The 14249-nt window shown below is 42.1% G+C and overlaps 1 protein-coding gene across 1 annotated transcript in view; it reads left to right on the top strand.

Moving 5' to 3' along the window:
- The window catches only part of COL22A1 (collagen type XXII alpha 1 chain), a 206314-nt gene that overhangs the window by 155220 nt on the left and 36845 nt on the right, over window positions 1-14249 (top strand). Inside the window, exons 38-42 of the mRNA XM_009090824.4 lie at window positions 171-275; window positions 730-774; window positions 2999-3076; window positions 5846-5881; window positions 6786-6839. Of these exons, the coding sequence (XP_009089072.2) occupies window positions 171-275; window positions 730-774; window positions 2999-3076; window positions 5846-5881; window positions 6786-6839 (318 nt within the window). The remainder of the gene's footprint in view (window positions 1-170; window positions 276-729; window positions 775-2998; window positions 3077-5845; window positions 5882-6785; window positions 6840-14249) is intronic.

The following is a 14249-nucleotide window of genomic DNA, read 5'->3' as shown; positions in this document are numbered from 1 at the left end:
ACTGTCTTGAGATTACTGAAGGAAAAGAATTCCCATTAACAAGGTTTTCCTATGATGCCAAAAGCCAGGTAAGACAGCTAGGAAAATATCCATGTCTTTCAGTTCCAGTGAAGGATCTGAGGTGGTAATTGTCTGGTATTTTAATGATTCTGATGGCTTCTCTTCTACAGGGTGATCCTGGAAAAGAAGGAAAAGCGGGTTTACCTGGGCCACCTGGTGAGCCAGGGCGTGCTGGAGAGCCAGGTTTGCCTGGGAAGGGTAAAGATGGAGAAAGGGTAAGTACTGGTGGCAAGCTTTGTGCTTGACTAGTTCAATATGAGACAGGCAACCATGAGTCCTGCAGGAGAGCATGGATTTACCAGAATCCATGGAAGGCCTGCCTGTGAAAAATGCTCCAATCTCATCTGTACATTAAAAAAACGTCAGAGAGAACTGAAGATTTACATTTCTGAAGTTTACATTGAAAGCAGAGACCTCCACAAGGAGTAGCTGTTGTCCTTGTGACTAGTACAGAAATTATTAGCTTGATGGAAATTCCCTAAAAGCTTTTAATTCGTGCCCAGTTAGCAGGTTGTTTAATTTGGTTACATGTGGTCTGTAAAATATTGCCAGGAGAGTGTGAGCTCAGGAGGGCAGTGATGGGAGAATTGCTGCCTTGTCTATAGCAAAGCCCAGGCTCTTGTTTGGCTGGGTGGTGACAGTTTTCTTGGTTTGCTTTTGTCACTTTAGGGGGAAAGAGGACCACCAGGCTTGCCAGGACCCTTTGGACATAAGGTGAGCATGGACTTCATTGTGGACTGCTCATCTTAAGCACTTGAACTGGAGGAAAGAACATGGTGCAAACATGGTGTGTGTGCTGCTGGAAAATACAGTTTGCAAAGTTCTGACATAAAAATCCATTTCTTGCCTTCTAGAAGGTTCCTTTCTTTATTATTCCAGCATGTCTGTGGATGTAAATACTCAGCTATGAATTATCTGTGTTCACTTTCCACATTTAAAGTACCTTCCAGCACTATAAGAATTCAGCACAGATGGAGGGCTCAGTGCACACTTCTCCAGGGAAACTGTGACTGGAACCCTTTAATCCACACAATCAGGGACACTGCATGGCTCAGGGTGATCTGCTCTCAGAACCACCTGTCAGCCCTCAAAGAGAGCTTCTCCTTAGCATTCACTCCCTTCATCTCTCTGCAAGGAGGATGTGAATTATTTTCCAGTAGAACCAGGTAGTCCTGGTATCCCCTCCTGTATTGAGGCAGAGACTGGCTAGTTGAAGAGGTTGATGACACTAACTTCTGCTAAAAGTAATGTTTATTCCCTTATAAGCACACAGAAAAGAGAGAAAGGAATAAAACAGCAGAAATCTTTGATTTTGGGAGGATCTGGATTGTGCTTGAAGGTTTAATCAACATTTCAGAAATTGTCCTCTTCAAAATGACCACTTTGTGATGTGGACTGGAAGAAGAATCAGATGTTGAAACAGGTTCTGTAAATGATAAAAGCAGGATTATAGGAGTATGAGACCCAATCCATCTATGTCCCATAGTTTTGAAATAACCAAACTGCTATGATTTTTTTTTTAGTTTTGATGCATTTTGTACAAATGCATTGTAGTCTTTTCTATATATCTTTGACAGTTCAGAACACAGACCTACACCCACACAGACACACACTAATAGACTGAGAATTATTATAAAGCTCAGAAAAAAAGCACTAAAAGAAATCTCATTAAGTATTCTATTCAATAGCAACAGAAGATGATAAAAGTCTTAATTGTATGTGGGAAAATACTATTGAAATTTTTGTATTAAAATTATCTTTCTGAATAAAATAACTGATAAGGGATGTGTTGAGTGTTTGAACTAATCAGAATGCATTTTTCCTCACTGGCCTTGCAGTATTATTTCTTTGTAGTAAAAGCTTAGCTTAAGAAGAAAGCAAGAAAGGGGACAAATAGGAGATATTGCTGATTTAATTTTGAGTGGGCAGAATCCACAGGTAACAATTTTTCTATCATGCTTCCATATAGCTAGAAATAATGTCATAGTAGATAGCATAAATAAGATTGGTTGTTATAAATCTACTGCCAACGTGAGACCAAATCTCCCAACTGCAATGCAATCCATAAAAATCTTATTGATTTCTCCCTATAACTAGAAAACAGATGTTAAATTAAAGTCTTACAGCTGAATTCTTTCTTAGCCCTCTGTCTGCAGTGTACATTGAACAATGTCAAGCTGTTTTCTGTGCTATTCAGGTTTTACTTTGAAAATCTGTTTTTTAGAAGGGAAGGCTCTCCTTTTCTAGTACAGTGCTTGAGAGAGAGAGGTAGAAGTGTTGACTTATATTTTACCAAAGTAATTTCTGTGAGTAGGCCTATGTTGGTAAAGGACAGGAGAATATTAAGATGCAGCAAAACTTCCCTAATCCTGTCTTCCCCAGATAAATGATCTATGGTCAGCAATTTTTGTGCCTTAGCCTTCTACCACAGAAGCACAGAGAAAAGTAATTTATGGTGCTTAGTGCTTCCCCAAGCTCAGCAAAGTGCCTGCTACCCTGGTTCTGGAGGTGTTCTGGATGTGGCTCTTGGGGGTTTGGTTTGGGGTGGTTGAGGTGCTGCTGGGCTGGACTTGAGAGGTGTTGTAGGTCTCTTCCAGCCTTGGTGATTCTGTGAAATGCTGGAAATTTGATGCAGTGCACTAAAATAAATGAACACAACGTGCAAAGATTGTGTTTGCACTCAGTTCTGTGATGTGATGAGGCACACTCTGAGCCTGCAGAGCTGGCCTGGGGCCCCTGTTGGGGAAAAGGGCACTTTAATGTCATGGTGAGACAGTAACTGTGCCTTGTCCCCATGCTGCCACAAGCAGAATCTGTCCCTCTGTGGGCAGGATCAGGACCAGAAGTACCCATGTGACATTCTGGTGTACCACCTGCTTGCATTTCAGCACATTTTCTCATCAGTGCACAAAGCTTTTAACTCTTTCCTTTATTTCAGGGTGAGAGGGGAGCTCCTGGCCTCCCTGGCCAGCCAGGAGACAGAGGAGTGCCAGGAATTGGCCTGCCTGGACCCCCTGTAAGTAGCAGGTCCTGCTGCAACCTGTAATGAGGTGGAAAATCAGGCATTGCCACCTGTATTGTCTGTGCTCAGCTGTGCTGAGAGCTTCTGGGACATTTTGCCTTCTGAAGGTGCAGATTCCAGAAGAGTCCAGAGGCTGCCATTTGAAACTCACGTCTCACATGTCTGCTGTGAGGGCTAAAAGGGCTCTGGGATTGATTGGTGTCACTCCTGAATTTTGACTGGACTGTCACTCCTGAATTTTGTGCATCATCCTGGCAGTGGATGTGAGAGGAGATCTGTGCCAAGGCAGCAGCCCTGGCCTCCTGGACAGACACAACCTTGCTGTTGGAAGGGATGCGTGTGGCACACATGCCCACATCAGTGACACACTGGCTCTCCAACAGCAAAATACAAAATCAGAATGCTTAAAATGCTGTGTTCTAAGAGGGGCCTCCTGCCCATAATTTCCCACAAATATTTGGTAGGTTTGACCTCATCCAGCTCTGCCCTCCTGACCGTCAGTTGGTCACCTGGTGTATACGAGAGTCTACTCAGAAAATTTGGATTTTCCTCTTGCTGGGCTTTGATCACTCCAGTACTTGTCATGTACAACTCCTCTAGGAATGAGGGGGATTTGGCAGAGCTCTGGCAGTAGTCCTGCTCAGAGACCTCCAGCTAGACACTGAATTTGCTAGTGAAATATATTTAGAAGGAAGCAAATGCTATTTCTGGCTGTAATTGCAAGAGGACATCTGAGCCCTTCCATTCTTTTGCAATACCTCATGCATGCCATGATCCTGGACCAATCATCAGTGTTTGGTTATTAGTGCTCTGTTTGTCTGGATATAAATGTCCCAATTAGTACAGGAAGTTGCCTTGAAATGATAATCATATTGCTGGGTAATGAGTTGAAAAATCTGACTTTCTGAGGTGCATTTCCACTTAATATTTACTTTTACCATGCTGAATTCTGAGTTAGAACAGTCAGGGTTGGTCCTGTTTCACACTGTGATTGTATCATGGCTTTTATGGTCCACACAGGGTTACCAGTGACTGCAGGTTTCTGGGTGTCCTTTGATTTATCTAAGGATCTATAGATTTATCTGTGATTTATCTAAGGAACAGTGGTGTTCTTGCACTTCTCAATGTTCAGCCATTATTTAAATTAAAATGAAATTAACAAATGAGTATCTGGCTTCTTTGAAAATCACTATCTAGTGGATAGTCTTTAATTGCAGATTTTTAGATTCAGTCCAGGGCTAGATGAGTTCATGTCTGCATCCTGATGTACACAGAATGACAAAGTTGTTCTTCATTGGGAATTAGCATCCTCATCTCCATAAACACAAATGACTAAAGACTTGACTCCAAATGCAGACATCTCTTGTCTCACACCAGAAGATTGGTTTTTTTCAGTGTCTTCATTATTTGCCCACTGTCAGGATGCATAGCCACCTACACACCACACTGTTCTCAAATGATATGTTTTATTTATTTAATTTGCTTTACTAAATGCTTCTTAAAAAAAAAGGAAAAAAAAGCCCAACAAAACAACAACCAAACCACTGTCATGATGGGGTTTTTTCCACTGTAGATTCATCATGACCTTAGCTCAAGTGCAGAGACTGGAATTGGAAAAAAAAACCAACTCTGTATAACCTTGAATCAAGCAGACTGTCACAAAGACTGAATCCCACAGTAAAAAAAAAATACAGAATAAAATCAGTGGAGTTGCTTCAGTGCATATTACATGCTGAATTAAAGACGTCAGCCTCTACTCTTTTTAGCAATGTGACAAAATTGTGTTTGTAATACTTCAGCTTCAGAGCTGAGAGCCAACAACTCTTTTAATTGGAATCTTCACCCTGTTTCCTCCTGTGCCCTTAGCCTCTCTCAGGCTTTGCTCCCTGCACAAAAAGTATATATAGATGAGGATTTTTTTTTACCTTATCTGCTGAAGTATTGAGGAACAATTTACATAACACTGAGCCATAAACTTGAGCATTAGCAGAGTGTGTTATTTCCAACAGAGCAGGGGACAACTTGGACAACTGGGGTGAATTCACATGTTTATGCTGAAGCTTCCTAATGCATGGATGCACAGTATAAGAAGAAAGGTTTCAATTTTGCCCTGCCTTGCCTTGTGGGTATTAATTAAATTATGCATTAAGCCATTTCTTTAACATGCATTAAGGTGTCTTCTTTCGTGGAGACATTGTGAGGATTAATGAGTTGCTGTGCCTGAAACAGAAAGCAGAAAGAGAGAGGAGTTAGAGTGGTAGCCAATTTATTCAAGCCTTGTTTTGGGTGTGTTTGGAATACCAGATTGAGTCACCCATGATGGATATGGCACTGCATCACTTCTGTGGTGTTCCTGTAGAAGTGGGTACCTGCCAGTAGCTCCCTCTACTCAGCTGCACATTTTAGGTTGCATCCCCAAACAGACAGCATGCACAAGCCCATTGCCCTCCCCCTGCTTTGTCCTAAATTAAAGAGCACAGAAGTCCAGTGGGATGTTTTTCATTGTGTAAGAGATAGCTGAATGTAGTGGTCTTCAGAACCTGGGGGAGTTGTCCTGTCCCAGCCCAAGGGATGTGTGGATGCTGTGGTTCTGTGTCTCCAGACCCAGCCAGGAGCATGGATTGTCCGTGGGCACAGTGCACACTCATCCACACTGATGAGTGCAGCACACAGTCCAGAGCAGAGAATAATGCTTAATGCAGGACCCACCCTGCTGAATGAGAATTTTAAGTGTTTTGATTGCTGTGTCTTTTCTGTTTGTAGGGCCCTGCAGGACCCCCAGGAGACAAAGGGTCACTGGTACAGTATGTCTTTCTAGCTATACCCAAATTCTTTGGGGAGGGGACATCCACACTAATTATATTTTTGCCAGTCATTTCATGAGGGCAGATGTAATTGCTTTGGTTATCCTCGAGGAATGGTCACAGGGTGGCTGATCCACCAGGAATTCTGTGTATTACCAGGTACTTTTCTGCTATATTGAGTTGTGAGAAAGAGTTGATCTAGAGCCTTGGCATGGTGGAAATGCTTCCTCAAGTGTCAGTGGTCCTAAAAGAGAAATAATGAGTGACTTGCTTCACCCTTCTTTCAAAAAATTAATTTAAGGCACATAATTCAAGGCATATTTCTTATAGCCAAGGCCTCAAAGGTTTAAAAGAAACCACTTTAGAACATTTTTCTTACTTAAATCTTACAGATTTCAGTATTCACCGAGCACAATTTAGTCCCTCAGCATTCAGTTTTTCAAGGATGCAATCCATTGGTGTGGCACAAACAGTTGTGTACCATGGTCTCAGTAGGCACTGGCCTGAAATTCCAGCACAGCAGCCAGTCCTAGCAGTGTGATAGCCTGGAACTGAGGAGTTGGACCTACGTTTCTACTCTGCTGTCCTGTGCTCAGTCCTATTTTCTCCCTGTTCAAAAGCCCACCTCTTGTAAAGACTCATTATTACCTCTCCAATCAATGTATGGGAAGCTTGACTTCAGTGATGCACATGAAGTCCCTTGAGGCACAGAATTGACTGATACCAGGATAGTGCAATGTGAGCTGTAATTGTATTTTTTCTTAATCTCTCTCATAGTTTTGTAGGTGCTGGTTAATTTTTTCCACCAATTACTGTTAGGTTAAGGATTTCTCTTCAGCTAAGAAGCACCTCATAAATACTACTCACATTACTGGGTTTGTCTGTTCTCTTCCTCTCAGGGTCCCCGTGGTGTGCCTGGGATCCCTGGACCACAGGGGCCTCCTGGCCAGGATGTAAGTAAAATAAAAGTGTAAGTGCTCAGGAAATTGATCAGTGCTTGCATCTAATTTCCTTAAAAATTTGTGCTGATAATCAACTGCAGTCTCTGGGTGTTACTAGGATTGTCCAAGGGACATGATTTGCAGAAGTGGAGCTTTTACAACTCAGGATGTCAAAGGGGAAAATAGTTGGAATAAGGAGGATTGCTTCAAGGAAAGTGGGGCTGATCACTGAACCATTTTCAAATGACATTGTAGAAGGGAGCTGGCAGCATACACTGGGGAAAGATCCCCCACTAAAAAAGGATGGTGGTTAGGCTGTCTAGGAACTTCTTAGAATCCACTGAGATAAGTACCCTTTCTGCTAAAACAGGGCCACAGCTGTTAAGTTCTCTTTGAGTTCATTTTGCTGCTGCTATTGTTCATTTTTGAGACATTCTAACCTCTTGGAGCATTGTCCTCCCACTGTCTCAGTGGTGAGTCATGGAACTGAGGAACAGAGAGGAATGTGGCAGATTCCCAGCTGGAAAGCTGGCCCCTCTCTCTGCCTACTTCCACTTCAGTGCTGCATCAGGAAGAGGAGATTTTTTTTTTCCCTCTATGATGTGGAAACCAGTCCTCTGAAGGAGGCTCTGAAGATTTGGAAGGGCTTGATCTTTGGGTTTAAGGGAGCACTGTGGGGATAGGGAAGTGACCTCCTGGAGCTCTCCTTCTCAGTGTTGCTCTGTGATGCTGTCATGTCTGAAATGGGTACCAGCTCTCACCAACTCCACAGCAAGCACTTTCCAACCCTACTGTGGCTTTACTGACACCCATCAGGTGGCCTTAAGGGGGAAAGAAGGTCCCATTTCCTTCCCACCTGCTTATTCCCAGAGTGGTTGTGGATGCCCCATCCCTGAAAGTGTTCCAGGCCAGGCTGGATGGGGCTCTGAACAGCCAGGTCTAGTGGAAGGTGTCCCTGCCTATGGCACAAGTTTGTAGCTGGATGATCTTTATGGTCCCTTTCAACCCAAACCGTTCAAAGATTCTCTGACTCTGTACTTTGTCACAAGACAGAAGATTGAGCCAGGGTTTTATTCCAGAGCCCATGGTAACTGAAATGGTCCTTTGTGTCCCTGGGCAGCCAGAAATTTGGGATTGATTGTGTCCTGCTGCCTGTCCCTAGGTCTCATCCCCTTGCCTCAGATGTTTGAAATTTTAATTAAGATGTTTTGAACAGGAGATGGGATAGATGGGTTTGTTAGAGCTGTACTGTGTGAGGAGAGTGCCTGTGACAGCTTTTTGGAGTCTGTTTCTGGCTCTGCTCAGATCAGCATTGGCTGGTCAACTCTTGGAGATGCAGCACTGAGGTCTTTACATTTTTCTTTTCCCTGCAGAAAATTAATCCAAACACAAACATTCCTCAGGCTACTTATAAAACACATTATTTGTTACACTCACTGCTTTAATTGCAATCAATATGTCTTTTAGAACCTTTCTGTATTGTGTGATCACTGGTTAAACCTTTCTGTCTGTGTTTCAGGAGGTATAATTGGAGGTACAGGGCATATTCCAACATTTCTTGGTGTGTCAGCAGGGATAACCTATTTTGACAAGATCATGCATTTGCAGTTCCCTGATCTCTATCTTTATTTAACTAGCATAAGGAACTTTTTGTTCTGCTTCTGCACTCTTGTGTGCCAATGCAGTGTTCCTGTATCCTCTGAAACATGTCCATTTTTGTACTCTGCTGTGTTCAAAAGGATATCATTGGATAGGAAAGCTCCAATTTGAATTGCTAATACGAATTTGCTGTGCAGCTCCCAAGCCATGCAGTGTCAATTGCCTGAATGACTTGCCTCAGTGTCTTGTACTTTGCTGTGGCCTTTGCAAATATATTCCATGGTTTTTTTTCTGAGACTGGAAAATTCTTTTAAATCACATTTACATACATCAAGTTACTCTCTGAATTATTTTTCCAGTTGCAAACACATCAGATGCTTGTGAAAGTGCCTGCTATCAGTTGCATTCTCTGATATAGCAAATCAGATTTATAACTCTATTTGGGGAGATGAAAGAGTCAATGCTAATTTTGCAATAGCTTTGGCCTGAATTCTCTCCCACTAGTGAATAAACTGGAGTTTTTACATGACTACCTTCTAGTTTTTTTCTGGTCCCCTAAAAGCATGTGTCACATTTTTTTTGGGATAGCCCAAAGTCACCTTTTGAAACATCTGTTGGCTACTCAATTTAATATCAAGAGTTCTCAGGACAGTGTATTTTCTTATTAAAATTTAGGTTTTGAAAATACTTGCCTAGTTTTACAGTACAATTTTGCTGCTTTGGCCTTTGTCTGTGCCTCTTAGAAAAAGCCTTGCTATTTATTTGTCCTCTAGAGTTTATTATGTCCATAAATCCCTATGAATTATCTTTTTCTGCAACAAAGCTGGGACATGTTGTCTTCTTGCATATATAAAATTTTCTTGTCTTTAAATTTTCATTTTTTTTCTGATTAACCAAAGCTCCAATTCTTAAAGCCTGAAAAGTGTGCTTTTTTTAGGTCTATTTTACCCGAATAATATGACTAATTTTTTCCATAACAGAACTACTACACATTGTGCCTACTTTAAGGACCTCAGCCACTTAAAAAAATTACTTTCTCTTGCTTTTGGAAAAAAAATAAAATCCAAATCACATTTAAATCTGGTGATGTTCCTGTATCAAGCATTAAAATAGTGTAGCCTTAAGTACCTTCTGTTGAAGAAGTTGGCCAGTCTCCTAGTCTGAGAATTATAAAAGAGTATGTCTGCATGTTCAGTGATGTTATATGCAGTGCTGTCTCCTCCAGCTGCTGCAGGGTAGGTCCCTCCTGCCTGGTTAAATTAGATATATGGAAGAGATTCTTTACTGTGAATGTAGTGAAGCACTGGAGCAGAATGCCCAGAGAAGCTGTGGCTGCCCCGTCCCTGGAAGTGCTCAAGGTCACATTGGATGGGGCTTGGACTTACCTGGTCCAGTGGAAAGTGTCCTGCCCATGGCAGGGGCTTGGAATAAGATGGGATTTCAGGTGCCTTCCAAACCATCTCATGATTCTATGAAAAGGTTTTTTAGAAGATGTAAAATGACAAGCCATGGTGGGCAGCTGCAGGGCTCAGCCAAACAAGTGCTCAGCCAGCTCTGGTTTGCCAGCCCCTTTTACACCCTTTTGTGTCTACCCCGTTTGTTTGTTCCTCTGTCTTCCCCTGCACAGCCCTTCATGCATCTCCCCAGCTCTATCAGTCCCTCAGCCCTCCCAGTTCATGGTCCCCCAGTTTGGAGTCTGATCACTTGCAAGGTCCTGATTGCTCTCCCAGCAAGTGCAGTCTGTGGTTTTTGATAGGCCATCAGTTACTGCCAGTGACAAGATCTGCTTTTTTGTAGGTCTATGTGTCTTGTAAAATTTAGTTTCTGATTTCCTCCTTTTCCCTTAATTTCCCAGTTGACAAGGTCCTGGATGATGTAACCTTGCTGCAATAAGCCTCCTCATATTTCCACATGCCTTGATCAATTAATGTGAATGTCCAGGTTTGCTTCCCATCACTGCCATCTTTTTTTGTTGGTCAGGTTTGTGTCCTTGACATTCTAATTTATGACTTTCTCCTTCTCTTCCTTTGTTGAATTCAAAAAGGTTCTTGACCAGATACCCCTAAAGGAGCAAACACTCTCTGGCCAGCCACTCTTACACTTCATGTTGTGGGAATCATCTCTTCTCCCCAGCCTGTCTGCTGGGAGATAAATGTTTCTGTTCAACACACCTATTTAGTGTCCTTAGATTAGGAAACAATCTGAATGAGATATTCTCTTATCCTCCTATTAGCAGTGAGGGCACCTGTTTAATAGGATCTTTCTGTATTTTGATTATGATAATTTGAATTAACATAAACACTGAATTAATCACTTTTTAATTAGGTTAATTATTTATGGTAACTAAGTTCCAGCATTACTAAGAAGTTCATCTTCCCCCTGCGTTTGCTTTCATAATTGCAAAACCTTTGTGGATGCATAAATTACTGCCAATGGATTTGAAAAGCAGAGTTTGCTGTTCTGAGGTTGATTTTCCCAACCAGTTAGAAGGACAGTTCCAAGCAGCCTTCATGTTTGTTTTACTTAACACCCCAAACCAGGCTACACTTATTAACCCACCTATTGTTCTTTATTGCTGTGACATATAACTGATTTAAGATACTGCATTTCAAGTTTAATTTTCAGTCTTGTGATAGAACTATCCCACCATATGCCTGTGTGACTTACACACTTCCCTGTACACCTATGTTTCCCTACAGACTTTCTTTGAGTATTTTACACAATCACCATTGACCTGAGCATCATTTCCCCCATCATAGGATTTTGCCTGTTAACTGCAACAGCATTTAATTTCTTCTTAGTTACAGATTCACAGAATATTCTGAATTGGAAGGGACCCACAAGGCTCATCGAGTCCAAGTCTGAAGTGAATGAGCCACGAGGGGATCAAACCCACAACTTTGGCATAATTAGCACCATTTGCCAACCAACTAAGCTAAATATTGTTTTTTAGCATTATCAGCAGCACAGTTTCCATCAGTTCCCATTTAAAGACCATTTCTGTGTGTCAGATTTTGCAGACTGATGCTCTGGATACTGTGCATCACACCTCCTCATGGCTGACACACAGTACTGGTGTGCTGTACCACTCATTGGATGTGCTGCTTTGTCCTGTCCACTCTTGGCTGCAATCCCCTGAAAGTGTTCAAACTCTTAGAGTTTTCCAACATTGGCTGTTATTTGGGTCTGTGCATTTTCCCACATTGTGTTAGCAGCATTTATTTTCTGTGCCATGCAGTTTTTTGGGTCAGACTCATTTCCTTTTTCTGAATTTTCTGGCTTTCTGTTTTCCAGTTCCCTCCCCTGTTAGCTTATCAGATGCAGTTTTAACTTCTATGTCTTCATTCTGATATTTTCATTCTGCTCTGAGCAATGTAAAGCTGCATCAGGGAGGTTTAGGTTGGATATTAGGAAAAGGTTCTTCATCCAGATAGTGGCCAGACACTGGAACAGGATCCCCAGGCAAGTGGTCACAGCACCAAGACTGACAGAGTTCCAGAGTTTCAGGTGCTCTCAGGCACCTGATGTGATTCTTGGGATGGTCCTGTGCAAGACCAGGAGCTGGACTTGATTTTGTGTGGGTCCTTAACAAGCCAGGATATTCTGTAGTTCTGTATTTGCAGCTTGTCAGTTTTTGTCAGCCTTTTCTAACTCCAGGCCTCTGCAGACCAGCAATATTTCCTCTACTTTTGACTCTGCTTCCATTGGCCTGTTCTCTGATAATACACCATGCTGAAGTGCCATCATCTACATCTGTTTTTTTCTGTTTGGCTCACAAAAGTGTTCTTCAATGGACATTCTCTGTTTGCAGTCTTGTACCTTTCAGTTTTTCTGGGGAACTTTTCCTGGGTATTCAGGGTTTTTTTCAGGTTTTTCAGCCATGGCACAGAGCATAATTTCTTTTCCTGTCTCATTTCCACCCTTTTAGAGACATCACCAGCTCCACATCATACAGCATGCAAGAAAATGGGTTCATCCCTTTTTGTCTCAAGGCAGTCTGATGCCATGTGGACATCATAGCTGTCCTTAATCCTTTCCAAGGATTTCCATTTTATTCACTCTTTTCTTGTGTATCTTTTCACATAACTAAGAAGTCTTTTCCTATATTCTTTTTTTAAAAGATCTTTAAATACTCAGATTACACCACTAGTGTCATGTTCATATTTCAGATCCCAAAGCAGAAGGCTGTCAGTGAGCCCTATGGCATATATTTATAGCTGTGCTACTAGTCAGCATGAAAGACATTTCTGAACTGTCTTTTCTGTCTTGCTTTCTGATCCAGGATTATTCTCATGGCTCAAGTTTTTGCTTTGCATCACACTTTTAGAGCAAGTTCTGTGTGAGTCTTCCTGAACAAAGTAGGTCTGGGAATATAAGATCTGTGTAATTGTTACTTAGCCATCCCTCTTCCCATTTGCAGAAGTGGCTGAGAATACAGTGGAGAGGGTGCCAAAAGCATGACCTTTCAGCATCTGTGAAAGGGAAGGGACTTGGGGAACAATGCACAGTTCTCAGGATTCACTATGAAATTCTGTGGAAGATGGAAGACTATAAATGACTAAAATGATTACTTATACTTACTCAATTCCCCAGAAGGACTTTTGAGGAGAAATGTGAGCTAAACATCTTCTTCAGACATTATCTTTTCTTTGTTCTCACCTGCAGAAGGTTTAGTTCCTCAGGAAACAAGGGTTTGTCCATGAACTTCAGTACTACTTCTGCTCCACTTTAGGTCCATTTCAGTATGTGTTTAATTTTTGTCTGTTAGAATGCCAAGGTACTTGAAGGGTTGTTGCTCATCCAGAAGTATTCAATGTAGACATAGAAAAAGATAATCAATATATTTTCCCATTTTTCTCTCCTCTAGCAAGACACAGTATTTAAGTACTAAGTGAGACTCAAGGATGAAATTCAAGTTTGCCCTGTAGCTACAGTTGTGGTGTATCATGACACACAGTGCTCTTCAGTCATGAATCCCCATGCCCCCATCTGGTTGTCTGTGTAAATAATGCAATGAACTGATTGGCAAAATGGAATAACCTGAGAACGTGGCAGAAAGAACACCCAATGTCCTTCCTGGCTAAGCATTTGGCCAAATTTTAAAGGAACTTTCCATATGGAAATAATAGATGGTCTCAAAGAGTAGCTCCTGCTGAGCCTAGACTGACTGAAAGCCACTACTTGTACCTTGGTCAGCATCCAGATGTTGATGCAATCCAAAAAGCCAATCAAGTCCTGAGCTGTATCAAAAGCAGCGTGGCCAGGAGGTCAAGGGAGGGGATTCTGCCTCTCTACTCTACTCTAGGGAGACCCCACCTGCAGTGCTGGGTCCAGCTCTGGGGTCCCACAGCACAGGAACTGTGGAACTGTTAGAGAGTGTCCAGAAGAGGCCACCAAGGCAGGTAAAGGGATAGAGCAACTCTCTTACAAGGAAAGGTGGAGAGAATTGGGATTGTTGAGCCTGGAATAGTGAAGGCTTCAGAGTGACCTGTTTGTGGTCCTCAGTACCTGAAGGGAGCCTTGAAGAAAGATGGAGAGGGACTTTTGACAAAGTGTGGGAACTATAGGTAACCAAGACAGCCAAAATCCAGGGTCGAAGTGTAAAGAATAGATTTATTCGATTACCACTCTGGCAGAATGGGGACACATACACTGCTAAGTTTATTCCATCTTAGTAGGGGCAAAAAGTGCTCAGGGTAACCTCAATACTCCTTATCTCTCCTTCTCCCAGCAGGGAGGCCCCAGCCTGTGAGGAATGTCTTTTTTTTACAGCATTCTGTTATCTTCTATAAAACCTCCATTTCTCAAGACAGGCAGAAAACA

Source organism: Serinus canaria, chromosome 2 (assembly GCF_022539315.1).
Source record: "Serinus canaria isolate serCan28SL12 chromosome 2, serCan2020, whole genome shotgun sequence".
Classification (NCBI taxonomy): domain Eukaryota; kingdom Metazoa; phylum Chordata; class Aves; order Passeriformes; family Fringillidae; genus Serinus; species Serinus canaria.
The sequence above is the reverse complement of the archived record's forward strand: the minus strand, read 5'-3'. Positions and strand labels throughout refer to the sequence as shown.